At 39.0% G+C, this 16,521-nt stretch overlaps 1 protein-coding gene across 1 annotated transcript in view; it reads left to right on the forward strand.

The window, feature by feature from the left end:
• Window positions 1-16,521, forward strand: part of LOC107572162 (SH3 and multiple ankyrin repeat domains protein 2-like) — a 104,410-nt gene that overhangs the window by 81,812 nt on the left and 6,077 nt on the right. Inside the window, exons 17-23 of the mRNA XM_016258574.1 lie at window positions 6,408-6,543; window positions 6,873-6,953; window positions 7,327-7,335; window positions 7,956-7,976; window positions 10,556-10,680; window positions 11,347-11,458; window positions 11,746-14,098. Of these exons, the coding sequence (XP_016114060.1) occupies window positions 6,408-6,543; window positions 6,873-6,953; window positions 7,327-7,335; window positions 7,956-7,976; window positions 10,556-10,680; window positions 11,347-11,458; window positions 11,746-14,098 (2,837 nt within the window). The remainder of the gene's footprint in view (window positions 1-6,407; window positions 6,544-6,872; window positions 6,954-7,326; window positions 7,336-7,955; window positions 7,977-10,555; window positions 10,681-11,346; window positions 11,459-11,745; window positions 14,099-16,521) is intronic.

A 16,521-nucleotide genomic window follows, 5' to 3' on the forward strand; every position in this document is an offset into this window, starting at 1 on the left:
TTCACCTTCATGTTGCTCTCAACCTGTATAACTGCAATGATAACTCATAGTGACCACAGGCTGTCAAGGACAAAAAAACACTATAAAAGTATCATTAAAGTAGTCAGAGATGACACCTTAGGATCCCTTTTGTTAGTCTGTGGTCAGGTCACTGCTAACAAACCTGCAAGATGTTTCTTCAAAATTATCCTTTTGTATCTTAAGGAAAAATTTGTATATATTTTTGGAACAACATGAGGGTGAGTAATGAATGACTGATTATTCCATGTCCTGATATCTAAAACAACACAAAATCAGGATCCTGTGCTGACTGCTCAGTTTGGTTGGATTTGGCACGGTTCCAGCATAATGAGATTATCAAGATGAAGTGGCCATGCTGAGATTGTGCTGTTTTGTGAGCTTTATCTACATCTGGTCCCAGCACTTCCTAAATGAGCCCAAATCTCATTACCAGTGTGTGACATGCCGAGAGACTGGAGGTCAGTGAGAATGCTGGGAAATTTGTGCCCAGCCCCCTCCTCTAGCACTCACCAAAAACTAGAGAGCTGCAAAAATCTGCACTGCCATGAGTTGCGATTACAGCTCATGATTCACAGAGCTTTCTCTCTCTCTCGCTCTCCTTCTCAATCTCTCTAAATTTACATCATCTGTCATAAGGTCAAGCTCGAAGATGTAATGCAGAGTTATTTTGTCTTCTGGAATGCACAGTATGAAAATCCACAATAGCGAGAGATGTAGAAAAGGTAACGGTGATTGACGTTAAAGGCTGTTACTTTTTTTAACTAACCTGGCTTTCCAAGTGGGGCTTTCACGCCTGGTCCCACATTGATTTCGGCTTGCTTTCTAACTTCAGCTAATTTTATTTAATTGGAACGAATGGCAATCTCTCTCATACAATCACATACGTAGTCCCTTGCTCTCATCACACTCACAGCATTTATGAATCACACAAACATACACAAAGGAATAAAAGGAGCAGCTCAGCTCTCTTCGTCATGAAGACGACTTCGGCTCCTCGGCTGTTTCCTAGGTTACCCAAGCTTATTCACGTAACCTTTTCTTCGGTAAAAGGCATACTCTAAAATCTCTCCAAACCTGTCTCTCTCATTTTCTCTCTGCTGATCTGTTTCGTAGTGCCTGTGTTTATCGTTTTGCTTGAGAAATGCCACAGGAGCAGGGGTGTCTCTCTAATTTGCCTGCAGTGCTTTTTATTTGACGATTTGTATCGTGAGAATATCAACATCTTATCATAGTCATTAGCGCTGCTTGCTAAGGCAGCTATCACTATTACTGTTTCTTATAATTTAGGATGAGTTTGATGTCAAATCGTGTGGCATGTTATTGTTAGGTGTAATACTACTTTTCTACGCATACAGCTGAATTTTTGACTCGGGTCAGTAATCTACCACCTAGCAACCACCCAGAACACCCTAGCAACCTTGCAAATCGCTTTTTGGTGTGTTTAGATGTATGTACAACAACCTCCTAAAATCCAGTTTTGCATCCAAAGCTGTCTTTAACCTGATTTCGGTTTTGGGACACACAGAGACTCAGATCAACGTGGTTAACTCTTAATGGAATAGTTCACCTGAAAATGAATAAACTGTATTTTCCCCCCCATGTAATACAAAATAGATATTTTAAAGAATATACACAGGTACGTTCCTTCATAATAAAAGCATATCCTGTATAGAATAAATATGTTTACACATGTAACTATGACTAATATAAACAATTAAGTTTATAAATGAATGTCTACTTTTTCTCTGCTCCTTTAATTGGCAAAATTACATATGGTGACAATGAGTTCACTCAGTTCCTTCAGCAATTTGGACAGTTCAAAGTGTTTATCCATCTGTTACTAATTTTCCAGTTTTATGTATATTTATCTCACTCCACCTGTTGTGTTATCCATAAGCATGCTTATGATACTTAACCAAATTGGTCTTAAAGGTTACAGCTGATAATGATTCATTACTCCTTTATGAATTTTTTATGTTAAGTGTTTTTGTACAAATTGTGTTACTCTGTTTGTAAATCCACTCTGATTTGTCAGTTTAATAATATAGTTTAAAAACACATCATTATACAGTATATGCATCTCAAATAAAAAAATTTTTGCTTTGTTTTTTTTTAAGGTAGCTAAGCGTTCTTCACCTGCTCAGATGAACCATTTTCAAAATTTCTACTTTTGTTTTCCACAGAAAAAAAAGTCAGGTTTGAATCTTTACAAAAAAATCAAAGTTCTTGATTGGCATCTATGGTCACTGAAAACATTCATAGAACCTTTCTAAAACCACAAAATAATCTTTGTAGTGACAAACATTCTGTAGATTATTAAAATGTATTTCACTTTGAAAAAGTGGTTATTTTCATGAAAAAGTTATTTGAGGAACCTAAAATGGATCTTCTATGGGATTCCTGCGAACCTTTTGGAACCTTTATTTTAAGAGTGTACATGAGGGTGAATAAATGATAACAGAATTTGCATTATTTATTCACCTTCATGTTGCTCTCAACCTGTATAACTGCAATGATAACTCATAGTGACCACAGGCTGTCAAGGACAAAAAAACACTATAAAAGTATCATTAAAGTAGTCAGAGATGACACCTTAGGATCCCTTTTGTTAGTCTGTGGTCAGGTCACTGCTAACAAACCTGCAAGATGTTTCTTCAAAATTATCCTTTTGTATCTTAAGGAAAAATTTGTATATATTTTTGGAACAACATGAGGGTGAGTAATGAATGACTGATTATTCCATGTCCTGATATCTAAAACAACACAAAATCAGGATCCTGTGCTGACTGCTCAGTTTGGTTGGATTTGGCACGGTTCCAGCATAATGAGATTATCAAGATGAAGTGGCCATGCTGAGATTGTGCTGTTTTGTGAGCTTTATCTACATCTGGTCCCAGCACTTCCTAAATGAGCCCAAATCTCATTACCAGTGTGTGACATGCCGAGAGACTGGAGGTCAGTGAGAATGCTGGGAAATTTGTGCCCACCCCCTTCCTCCAGCACTCACCAAAAACTAGAGCACTGCAAAAATCTGCACTGCCATGAGTTGCGATTACAGCTCATGATTCACAGAGCTTTCTCTCTCTCTCGCTCTCCTTCTCAATCTCTCTAAATTTACATCATCTGTCATAAGGTCAAGCTCGAAGATGTAATGCAGAGTTATTTTGTCTTCTGGAATGCACAGTATGAAAATCCACAATAGCGAGAGATGTAGAAAAGGTAACGGTGATTGACGTTAAAGGCTGTTACTTTTTTTAACTAACCTGGCTTTCCAAGTGGGGCTTTCACGCCTGGTCCCACATTGATTTCGGCTTGCTTTCTAACTTCAGCTAATTTTATTTAATTGGAACGAATGGCAATCTCTCTCATACAATCACATACGTAGTCCCTTGCTCTCATCACACTCACAGCATTTATGAATCACACAAACATACACAAAGGAATAAAAGGAGCAGCTCAGCTCTCTTCGTCATGAAGACGACTTCGGCTCCTCGGCTGTTTCCTAGGTTACCCAAGCTTATTCACGTAACCTTTTCTTCGGTAAAAGGCATACTCTAAAATCTCTCCAAACCTGTCTCTCTCATTTTCTCTCTGCTGATCTGTTTCGTAGTGCCTGTGTTTATCGTTTTGCTTGAGAAATGCCACAGGAGCAGGGGTGTCTCTCTAATTTGCCTGCAGTGCTTTTTATTTGACGATTTGTATCGTGAGAATATCAACATCTTATCATAGTCATTAGCGCTGCTTGCTAAGGCAGCTATCACTATTACTGTTTCTTATAATTTAGGATGAGTTTGATGTCAAATCGTGTGGCATGTTATTGTTAGGTGTAATACTACTTTTCTACGCATACAGCTGAATTTTTGACTCGGGTCAGTAATCTACCACCTAGCAACCACCCAGAACACCCTAGCAACCATTCTGAACACCATAGCAATGACTTTGCATCCACCCACAACATCCTGGTGTGAGTCTTGCACGAGCAAGCGATGTTCAAGTTTTCTTCTGACAATTAAAAGTGCTCATATTATGGGTAATGAAAGGTTCATATTAGTGCTGTCAAACAATTAATCTAAATTAATCGCATCCATAATAAAAGTTTTATTTTACTGTATATATGTTTGTGTACTGTGTATATTTATTATTTATATATAAAAGCACACACATACAATATATATTTTGAAAAATACATAATACATGCATGTGTTTGCATTTATATATATATACATAACTATACACAGTACACACACATATATTATGTGAACAAAAACTTATTTTGGGTGCGATATATCGTTTGACAGCACTAGTTCACTTTCATTGTCTTAGAATATGCATTTATTTATTTTTATCTTACTTGCTCAACGACTCCCAGAAGATTAATTTTTCCATACCCCTCCTTTGCGTGACACTAATCTGCGGTGATTGGTCCAATTGGTCTCATTTTCATTTCATCATGCCTGTAATGCCTGATAAAGCATTGTTTGTGAGCGCAGGCTGCTTTGTGTACAGCGTTACCGCTAAAAATAGCGAAACCGCTATTTTTACCGCTCCAAAAGCGGCACCTAGTGGCAAAGAATGAATTTGCATTTTCATTCAGACCAATAAGAAAAGACCAAAAAGTGGGCAGGCAATCTGGTAATGTTTCATGTTGACGTCAATATGAAACGGCTTGGGATTCGTTTTAAAAAGACTCGTTTCAATGATTTAGAGTCGACTCTTTTTTTTTGAGAGACAATAACTTTATACACGGTGCACTTTCAAATTTAAAACTTTGCAGGATGTTTTCATTCACTTAGAGCTGTGTTACACACTGCATGAAAGGTAATTTTCAAAAATCCATAATAGGGGCACTTTAAAAAATACAGTATTGTTTCCAAACATTCTGTGGTCTGAAGTTGTGAGCTGGTAACTCGTGTCAAAAATAATTTTTAAAACCTATTCAAATAGTTGTGGGAGTTTGTTTTCCACTTTCATGCAGCAAGTAAGAAATGTTGAATGCAGATTGTTTCTCCCTCAGAGTAAGTTTTAAGTCTGGTTGGAGTCATTGGAATTACACCTTTGTTGAAAAGAGATGATGAAAAAATATCTGGTGATGAATGTTGCACATATATCAACGGTTATCACCACTTGCAAATCGTTTCTGCTGTAGCTGAATTCGATTTAGCTCACCAGTAATGGCTCAGTGGCAGATTGAATGTCCCTCTTAAACATTTAAACCCCATTTTGATTTACTGCCCTCTGATGCCTTTACACTGACAGCTCTCACTAGGATTGTGACCGTTTAAGTGTATATGAAGAAAATTGATAAGGTTAAATTTATAAAACATACTGTGGATAAAATAATGATTTCGTAACTTTGGTGTTGATGCTTGTGGTTGTGTAGCTAAATGCTCACAATCAATTTACTCCACTATGATGTAGTATACAGAAGTTAAAGCCCTATGAAATCAAAATTGTAGTTTGTGGGCTTTTAGTTAGTAGCTCTGAGGCCATATTTATGCTAAGGTACTTCTAAAGGTTAATGAAATCAACTTAAATATGCATTTAAACAGTATAGCTCTTTTCTTCTGGTTAAAAAAAAAAGACCAAAAATATTGATGACAACTGTTTGCTAAGGGACATAGAATTTTTTGTACCAAAAAAATGCTTTCTAGAATAAAAATGTATCCTTTCCCTTAATATCAATAAAAGTAACTAATCTTTCACTGTCTCTTATGCTCACTAAGGCCGCATTTATTTGATCAGAAACACAGTAAAAACTTTAATACTGTGAAATAAAATTGTACAATTTAAAACATCCGTTTTGTATTTTATTTTAATGTATTTTAAAATGTAATATATTTATGTGATGGCAAAGCAGAATTTTCAGCAGCCATTCAGTGTCACATGATCCTTCATAAATCATTCTAATATGCTGATTTGTTACTCAGGAAACATTTCTTATTATTATCAATGTTGAAAACAGTTGTTCTGCTTAATATTTCTGTAAAAAAAAAAGTGAAACAAATAGAAATTTCAAAAGAACATTTATTTGAAATAGAATTTGTAAAAGAGTAAAGGGCTTTTCGGTCACTTTTGATTCATTTATTTTTTATATATTTTATATCATAAAATATATACTTTTCAGTAAATATGCAGCATGCATTGAGCTGACAATTCTGAACATAGCTGTGGTTTGGCTGTGTGACTTAAACAGAAGGCTTTTTAATGAGCAATTGATATGTCCAGCCATATCAACACAAAAAAATGTACGTCAAACCATTTCACTGTATTTTTAAACAGCAAAAAGCAGGAAATGAATTATGCACATCAGTGCATTTGACTAATTATTGCTTTGTGAACATCTGAGCATGCCTGAAACAAGCTAAATTGTTCCTCTTTTTTTATAGGTGAACCAGGACAATGTCGTCAAAGTGGGCCACAAACAAGTGGTCAACATGATTCGTCACGGCGGCAACCACTTAATTATCAAAGTGGTGACAGTCAGTCGAAATCTAGACCCTGATGACACGGCTCGAAAGAAAGGTAAATGTCTTGATTTATTCAGTATTTCTTGACTACCTGGGCTATGAAGGAACATGTTAATCATATGATTGAAAATGAAGCAAACAAAACCCCTTTCATGTAATTCTAACCATTGCTTTTCCATAATGCTAATAGTAGTTTTTGATTTTACTAACACTACTAATTTTGTGTTTTTAAGCTCTTCTCTCTCATTTATTATTTAAAATGAGAATCGACAAACCTCGGCAAGAGTTAATGTTGTATACAATGCCTCCCCATGGGGATGCTACAGCCTATGGCTAAGCATCTACTGTACCTGCTGTGTGTTTTTTTTTGGTTTGTTGCTATAGCGCCCCTGCCACCACGGAGGGCTCCCTCCACAGCCTTGTCCATGCGTTCAAAATCTATGACCTCAGAGCTAGAAGACCTAGGTAAGCACAGTCATGGCATGCAGAAACATCTCATCCAGTGTCTGGTGTTACTTAATACGTTTTTACAAGATAAAGGACTGTTCACACAGGTTGTGTTCTTGCATTTTGTCTTGGCAGTTATTGCTTTGTATTTTGGTGTCTCACGCCATGAGAGCTGCGTTTTTTTTAAGACAACATCAAGATTTAAACAAAATTTAAAAATCCATCGCGTTCAACTGTCTAGTTATTGCTAAATACAAAAACATGTCTTGTTTGAACGGCCCTTAAAAATGCATTTTTAACCTGTGACAATTTTTGTTGTTATTCTACAGCCACCGTTCATTATGAAATGAACTTTGATGTTGTTTTATTTTCCTGCATGCTGACCTAAAAGTGGATAAAGGTACGATACAGTTATTTACAAAATTATTTTAATGAAATGTATGTACAAATTGTAATGTTGTGTTTCCCCTGGCATGCATGTGACTTTGTTATATATATTTATTAAGATTTGTGATTATTTGTGATTGGCCTTTTTGCGTCTCAGTTTTTGTGTAGTCCCCACTAAAAAAAACTAAAGTATTACTTTCACATTCACTATTAAAGCATGACGCATTTCACCTGAGCGGATCCTTGTTGGATTGTGGAAGATTTATTCTGGTGACCACAGCTAAATCTAGGGTTTGATGGGTCATGCTGATTTAATTATTACTAATTAAACAATGGCACAAAGGGTAAGCAGTATTAAGCGCGTATTAAATTCTTGTTTATATTGTGTAATAAGAAATTAATTGTCTTTTTTGTTATATTGGATACTAACCTACTTGTTTTGTGTAGTGTTGGAAAGTTAACTGCATGAATTTGTTGTTGCTTTCCGTCTAAAATGGCATTACATTATGCACAGGTCAATGCCATGTGGAGGAATAGTGTATTCCAAACGTTGGTTCTCCTCGTCGTGTTTTCTGGAAATTATCTCTGAATTTGAATACTTGAATAAAGCTGAATTGTTCTTTTATGTTAAAGCCACTTTGAGGAAAAAGAAGGGTGAGTTTTCCCTAAGCACTCTTTAAATATTTGTCACCTCAGCTTAGCAACAGTAGTGATTATTTGTCTCACACTATTTAACTTTTTTGATATGATTCAGTAAAAGAAATGTGCAAATAATTTGTATTCTCTCCAATGATCAAAATTTACCAGTTGAATGGAAGACTGCTTACTGTGAAAACAGACCAAATGTGTTTACACTGCAAAATGCTCCATAAGCATTTAGCTTCACTTATTGACCCCCTATATCTTCAAAAGTGCAATGTAAGAATATATTATTCAACAGCCTGCCCTCGATTATAAAAAGGATACGCTTGAGAAAACAAGAGCCATGAATTTCATATGCTAAAAACCTGGCTTCAGATACAAGTCCTTGTTCTTACTGATATAACACATCCTGCCTCCATTTCACTCCTCAGAGAGAAGATAAAATCCTAAAGCTGAGCATTTTAAGATAATTTCTCCCTTTAAAGAACTACGTTTAAACTATTATCATACGAGGGACCACTCCAGCTTTGAATCACTCTGAAACAAGACGTTGCCATGGAAATAATGCTGCATATGTTTAATATAGAAACATTCCACCTGCAAAATGTAATGCCATATTTTCAGTGTAAAGCTATTGCCACTGTTAGCATTGACCAGGAGTATGACGACGTGTGACTGTTGCAGAGATATGATATGACATCTTTAGACTGCTGAATGGACTCCTTTTGTCTTCTTGAAGGAGATATTTTCTGAACCGTTGTAAGCATTAGTTTTATGTTAACATAATGTGGCTGGCTGCATAGTACTCCTGCTGTGTCCTTAAAACAGCTTTGTACATACTGTGTTCATTAAAAAGAGTCATTTTAAATCCATATTTAGGTATTATAAAGGAGACCCTGATTATAAAATAGATGCATACTCCTTCTGCAGTCTTAGATAGGCTTTCAGTTATGAATATAAACTAGACTCCTGAATAGGCAATTTTGGCAGCATATTTTCTTTTTATATTCAGTTTTGCCTCAGGGGTATGATGGGATTTTATATTTAAAGCCTGAGTGTATATATAAATGTAATGAATGAAGAGGTATAACTGTGGCCCCTTTTAGTCCTGTCATTAACATGCGTTTCCAGATCACATTCAGATGATCAGCACTTGACAATATAAATGTATTTTGATCAGATCGCTGAAACCACGTACTGAGGTGGCCAGAGACAAATTCTGAGTACTTTTGGTAAAGGTATAAAAGATAATGCAAATTGTATTGTCTACATAAAAATGCATAATTAAGATAGTAGTACAATCATTATCCAACACAACAAATATTGATTGTGCACTTTGATCACTCATTTTAATGAGTTTTAAACTTTATTTTCTTCTTTTCTCTTTTAAAACTTATTAACATCTTTTATTGTGGAAATGTTTCGAAAGTAATGAAAGTGTGATCGCAAAGAACAGTATAAAGTATAAATTAAAGGTGCAATAGGTGATTGTCTTCAGAAATTTTTTTTGTTATGCTGGTTGAAAGTCTCTTCACATCCCGATAGCAATTATTAAGTTAAGTGGTCTAAATGTATTTATCTGTATTTATACATTCTGTGGAAGGCGTAGGACCAGAAAATGTTTGTCCAATCAAAACCCTCGGTCCGAGCGTTTTAATTGACTTTCCTACCTGCCTGTCAACATATGTATTTGCATACCTCTGCGCACCCTGTTCGCACAGACAGGATACGTCATCAGCGCGTTCACGCACGCTGTGCAGACAGAGCGAGAATGGCAGACAAACATCAACAACCCGATCTTCCTTCCTGGTATTGTAATACTTTTACTAACTGTACTATAAAGTTTTCTCACCGGTGAATAACACATGATGTAGCCCAACGTGGTTCCCAATTCCAGTCCTCGCAAGGGGATGGAATTGGGAGCCGCTGTAGCCTGTTGTAGTAATGTTGTCTCTGGTATTCTGGTCTGTGAGCATATGTGCGTTCAGGGGGCGTGGCTTTGGACAGCGATTGCAGGGAGGGTGGGACGTTCGCTTTCAGCGCTATCAGGCTAAAGTTAGCATTTTCCGAGATCTCCTACTGCACCTTTAAGTCCAGCTGAAGAATATCCAGATATGAAGCACATTTTAATGCCAGATGTATGGGGGTTTTGTGTGTGTGTGTGTGTGTGTGTGTGTGACTTGTGAGATTTAGTCTTGATGACTTTTATGCTAGGAAAATCAGACTCTGAATTTCCCTTTCCTTCATTTCTGTATAGATGATCAGCTTTCAGATAATGAGGGTCTGAAGAAGAGGATTGTATTTCAAGTCACACTAAGTAATCATCCCATGCATGGGAACTGTCTAAAAAAATGCTAGCATGTTGCGCAGTGGCCGTTGAAAGAAGTGCTAAGATTTCTCCAACGGAACCAGGAAGCGCTTGCACGGCTTTGACCTTGACCATTGTCGTTGTACCTATTTCTGTCGCCTCTCTTGCTCGGTTTGGATCCTTGCTCTGAGGATACTGTTAGAGGAAATTAGCAATATTTGATACTGAGCTTATATTAAATGTAACTTCCTTCTTTCTAATTTGAGATGCTGTTGTCTTACAGATAAAGTGGATGAGGTCGTGCCCCCCCAGAAACCCATGTGGGACAACTCAAATGCAGATGTGAGGGTGGCGGCAGTCAAATCACGTCCAACTAGCAAGTGTTTTGCTGTCAGCCCAGAAATGAATGTAAGCATGCCTTGTCTCATGCCCTCAAGAGTTCTGGTCTCCCGTGTCATTGTAGAAAATTACTATAACTAACTGCAATAATCGCTTTTCGCAAGTCTGGTACAACCATTGGCCATGCATGCTATATTGGTTTTTGATGCTTAAAGCTGTAGTCCGTATCTTTTGGCACTCTAGCGGTTAATAAACAGAACTGTGTGCGTCTTTTGGAAGAACATTGTATCCGGAGCTACTTCTCTCTGTTTATGTCTATGGCGAATCATGCAGGTACTGGGTTACTCCACAGCGGTACCTACCCGAACCAGTCTAAATAGTCCGAATATAAACACTTATTATAGGTGTACCGTAGTGATTCAGGACAAGCCAAAAACATGGTTTGGAAAATGGTGTACACGCTTATTATATACATTTAAATATATTAATTATATACATTTTGTAAATTTTGAACACAAAAAAAGTTACGAACTGCTGCTTTAAATTAGAGTGAAGTTATGCACAGGATTGTGAGTATGCTTCACTGCTTGAGATTATTTTTTATTTCTTCATCTCAGTCTCTTTTTATGAAATCATTTCAACATATTTTGTGATGCTTGGTTTGACTGGACACTGCAAAAGTGCTGCATTCTGCTTGTTCTTATTATCATGTCAGCCTTATTCTGTCTTTTGCAGTCTCTCTGCAATAGTCAGGATACAGCAGTAGACTCGCCGCAACAGCCAGGGAGTCCTAGAGGCCCCTTTCTGGGTGTACCAAAGGGAACCATAAGGCGGCAAACATCTATAGGTGCGTGGTTGTTTCATTTTGTTTTGTCACTGAAGTACATCTTCACACAGTCCTTTATTTTGATGAATTGCATGCAAAAGTCTTTCAGCTCTTTGTAAAATTATACAAATACTTTTGTTTACTAACACTCACTGGTCAGCCCACTCTAGCTGGAGGCTTTTTCACTGATGTGACGTACTTTCAAGATGTATCATTTGCTTTGTGGCATTATATTTATTGTTTCCGGGTGGTGATTGCACCCACAGGCTTGCTGATTTGTTGATTTTTCTTTCTTCATTCCTTTACAGGAGTAACCGAAGAAGAGAAGCAGTTCCTTACTCCTCCAATGTTGAAATTTACAAGAAGCCTTTCAATGCCTGACACATCAGAAGATATTCCACCACCACCAGCCATCTCCCCTCCATCTCCACCTAATAATAATGCTCCTGTCCCAGCTGGTCGAGGATATGGCACCATCAGACCAGGCTTTACGTCACAGAGTCCTAATGCAAACAGTACAGCCCCAGACAGAGGTGAAGTTGCTGGGTGGAGAGATCAGGGCATGTATTACAGAGACAGTCCCGAACAGTACGATTCCGAGGGGTACAATCACAGCCCAACAGCCCAACAGAGTCTTCATAGGCGCCGTGCCCAAATTCCTGAAAACCCTTACTCGGATGTGGGCAAGATGGGTCAAGCTGGACTGTTTGTGCCCAACAAGCCAGCCAGAAGGAAGGGAATGCTTGTCAAGCAGTCCAACGTAGAAGACAGTCCTGAGAAAACCTGCTCCATCCCGATTCCGACCATAATAATCAAAGAGCCCTCCACCAGCAGCAGCGGTAAGAGCAGTCAAGGTAGCAGCATGGAAATTGAGACGACCACACCGGATCACCCAGGACAACTGCGTCCTGAAGATGGCTTAAATCCAGGTAGTCCCTTTGCAGCTGCCATTGCCGGTGCAGTTAGAGACAGGGAGAAGAGGCTTGATGCTCATCGCAACTCCCCATCTTTTAAGTCAACAGATGCAGGTGATGAGGACGTGGTGCCTACACCAGCCCCACGTCTCCGACACTCCAAGTCTATTGATGAGGGCATGTTTAGCAGCGATGAGCGGCTGCGTAGGCTCATGGCACCTCCCTCATCACTACTTAGCATCCCTAGAGGTGGTGGTAACGTGACGGACTTCAACAGCCCCGAGCCCACCATGGTAAGGGAACTGTTGAACACCCGTACAGGACACAGCCCGATCAGTCTGCCTGCTCATAAGACCTACAGCTCAGGAAGTGGGAATTACGTTCACCCAGTAACAGGCAAGCCACTAGAGTCCAATTCACCGTTAGCTTTAGCATTAGCTGCCAGAGACCGAGCCATGAGGGAGCAATCACAGCCTCTTCCGCTAAAGAGTGGCCCATCCAAACTTGATCTCAATAAACCGCTTTTTATCGACACCAAGCTTAGACCAAATGTGGAGGTTGGCTTCTCAAGTACCGCTACCATGGGCCGTCCCCGCGGGGGCCTGCGGAGGCAGATGACGGAGTCCAAATATGAGACTGAATCCAAGTATCAACTCGATCTGGGCAAGCCTGAGAAGAGGCCTGAGGAGAAGAAGAACATGCTGATTGACATTGTGGACACTTCTCAGCAGAAGTCAGCTGGTCTGCTGATGGTACACACCACAGATGGGGCAAAATCGGAGGATAACAGCTTGTCAGAGGGCGACAGGGACGAGGCAGTGAGTCCCGACAACACCCCTGGGGAGCTTCGCGACCCCAACCAGCCAGCTCCCACCAACCCCCCAGCTCCCAAGGCGCTATCAGCTGCTCCACATGGCAAGACCATCATAACTGTTAGCTCAGTGGATGAGCCCGTCAAGCTGCCCTTCGGCATCCCTCTGCCGCCCTTGGCCTCTGTCGACATCGATGAAGAGTTTGTGTTTGCTGAACCCCTACCACCCCCACTGGAGTTTGCCAACAGTTTTGACATTCCTGAAGACCAGGCGGGGACTATAGCTGAACTGTTCAAACATAAAACAAACGGTACAAAAGGGCCTTCTCTTGCTCCCTATTATCCCTCGTTAGGTGGTGGGAATTCCGAAATCAAGAGACCAACCGTCCTCACAAACTGCACACCTCCCAGCTTCCCTCCTGGGCCGCTAGAGCCGTATGAACAGATCACTGACTCGGGTATTGAGGTCGACAGCCGGAGCAGCGGTGACCCCCAACTGGAGACCACCAGCACCATCTCTACTGTGTCCAGCATCTCCACCTTGTCTTCTGAAGGAGGCGAGACTCTGGACACATGCACCGTCTATGCAGATGGACAAGCCTTTTTGGTGGACAGGTCTCAGATCCTGTCCAAACCAAAACCCAAACCTGCCATCAAGAGCAATGCACTTTACAAGGACGCTTTGCCTGAGGAGAATGTGAGCTCTTTCAGAATGCCCTCCTCTGTCCCACCTCCGCCCCCTGGATCAATTACACCAGAACCCTTGAAAACCCCAACACAACGAACCTCAAAGCTGTGGGGGGACCCTCTGGAGATGAAAGGACCCCATGGCCCTGAAGCCAATTCAGTTCTGCAGCATGTGAACAAGGACAAAGCACCAAAGCCAGGGGAAACGTTAGACTCTCCGACCGGATCCAGGACTCACTTCGGAACGAGGTATGCCCCCATTCCTGCCTGTATCACAGGCTTACATTTAGGCTCTCAGATTAGTGTGTGTGCTCTGCTGGAGAATGAAAGAGTTGCCTAGCAACCTAATAATGAGAACAGCCTTGAGGACGAGATGAGCAACGTCAGTGTGATGATGAACACAGGCCGTACCACAGAGGGGGGAGGTGTGTGTGTGTGTGTGCGTGTGCATATGTGCGTGTGTTGTTACAACATGATCCATTTGTTACTTAGTTGTCACATCACCCAAACTGCTCCCACAAGACATCCCTAGATTATCGTAAGCTATATCGTAAAGGGCTTTTATATTTAATTTTGACAAAACATTTAAGGTTACAAGGAGTTCCAATTTTCAGAAAACCTATTGAGCTGCTATACAGCCTTCTGCCAACATTTCAATTCAATAAAAATGTCACTTTATTGTTGGAATTTTTTCCACAAATTGTCGTGCACCCCATAGCGTTTACTGTCTAACATTAATTCACGTCAATACCCATTACACAATACAATACACACACTAGGGGTGTGCGATATTGACAAAAACTTATATCTCAATATTTTCTGGGATTTTATCGATAACGATAATTAGACGATATTTTGCTGAGTGTCTTATTGTGCTGGACTGCCGAAGACAGCCGACTCCTAATGTTTTTAATATTCTTCATATTCTGTGTGGTGGTCAGTTCATACTGATAGAAATTAATCTTTTCCAATAAGTTTAAACTGATTTTTGCATTTTATGGGCATTTTACCTTTATAAAGCCATTTTTTCTAAAAGTGTCCATTATCTTTTGAGTCAAATTCTTACATTTAATCAGGGAATTAGAATAATAATACATTTGGGCTGTTACCAAGCAAATTAAATCAACACAGAAGCTGCATCTGAAGTGGCATTTAGATGTATTTATAGAGCAAAAACAAGCAATATGGTGTCTCTTAATTAACTTATTGTTTATTGAATTCAATGTTACATTTGTAATCATGGTAATTTTTGGAGAAAAACGGCACTCTTCATGTGAAATTGAATAACTAGTCCGCGGGTCCTTAAAAAGTCTTAAAATGTCTTAAATAACGTTTTCCTAATATAAGGCCTTAAAAAGTCTTAAATTCGGATTTGATGGGTCTTAATTATTTTTGGTCTCATTACCGCTAAATATCTTCAGTCTGACGGACCTAATGACTTTACAATCATTGGACAGACCGAAGATTTGTTCTTCCCCGCAGCAAGTTACTGCGTCATCAGAGAGAATTGCAGTAAGTTAGCAGAATACAGAATACAAGCTCGCGCCGAGGCTCACTCTGTTTGTCTCGAGACTGCAGAACAAATGAGTGTGACCGCACACATAAACGCAGAAGAAACACTGAGGTAAAAATTCAAAATGTTTAGTTTATTCATAACAGGATATAGTTAAGTAACACCATGACAAGTGAGCTATTTTACTCAATATTCTCACGATGCAAAAACAAACAAACATTCAAAACAGCTACAGAGTGCACGCATTACGTGAAGTCTAGTGCGCGTGTGCATTTGCAGTGCGCTCTGCCTGATCACTGCATGATTCAGTCTATTAAAATACATTCAGAATGATCACAAATTCAAGACATGGGGGCAGAAAATGTTTATATTTATACTCAAGTTCACACGGAAGAGTGCCTTTTTTTCGCTAAAAATTACCATATACAAATGTGATATTGATTTTTTACAACCGTTCAATAAACTAGAAGTTTTATTAAGAGACTTATGTTTTAGACACCATATTGCCTGTTTTTGCACTATTTCGCCAACAAAAATTATTCCAAACAAAGCCACAGTGCTGTTTTGCGTCTCTGAGCAACATGATGTTGTTTCGTTCCCGAATTAATCACTCGTTTAAATGATTCGGTTCTGTCGCAATGACTCACTTATTGACAGTGACTTGCTGCCAGCTACTGGCGGTTTTAATTTCACATTTAAAGTATCTTTTCTTTTTTTTATTATTTCAAATATCAGTATTCAATGTTTTATGTTTAATATATCAAAACATTATTTATGCATTTGTAACGGAAGGTTAAATGCATTCATGTCCTGCATTAAACAATGTGTAAATACATCTAAATGCCACTTCAGGTGCAGCTTATGTCTGGATTGCAAAGATGAATTTTGTTGATACTGATTTCATTTGCTTGGTAACAGCCCAAATGTCTTATTCTTATTCACTGATTAAATGTAAGAATTTGACTCAAAAGATAATGCACACTTATAGAAAAATGTCTTTATAAAGGTAAAATGCCCATAAAAGGTACAAATCTATTTAAACTTATCTGACCACCACACAGAATATGAAGAATATCAAAAACTTTATGAGTCAGCTGTCCACGAAAGTCCTTAAGATACCAGCATGATAACACACTCAATCAGTTGAATGAATGACTCA

Source organism: Sinocyclocheilus grahami, unplaced genomic scaffold (assembly GCF_001515645.1).
Source record: "Sinocyclocheilus grahami isolate Dianchi unplaced genomic scaffold, SAMN03320097.WGS_v1.1 scaffold30.1, whole genome shotgun sequence".
Classification (NCBI taxonomy): domain Eukaryota; kingdom Metazoa; phylum Chordata; class Actinopteri; order Cypriniformes; family Cyprinidae; genus Sinocyclocheilus; species Sinocyclocheilus grahami.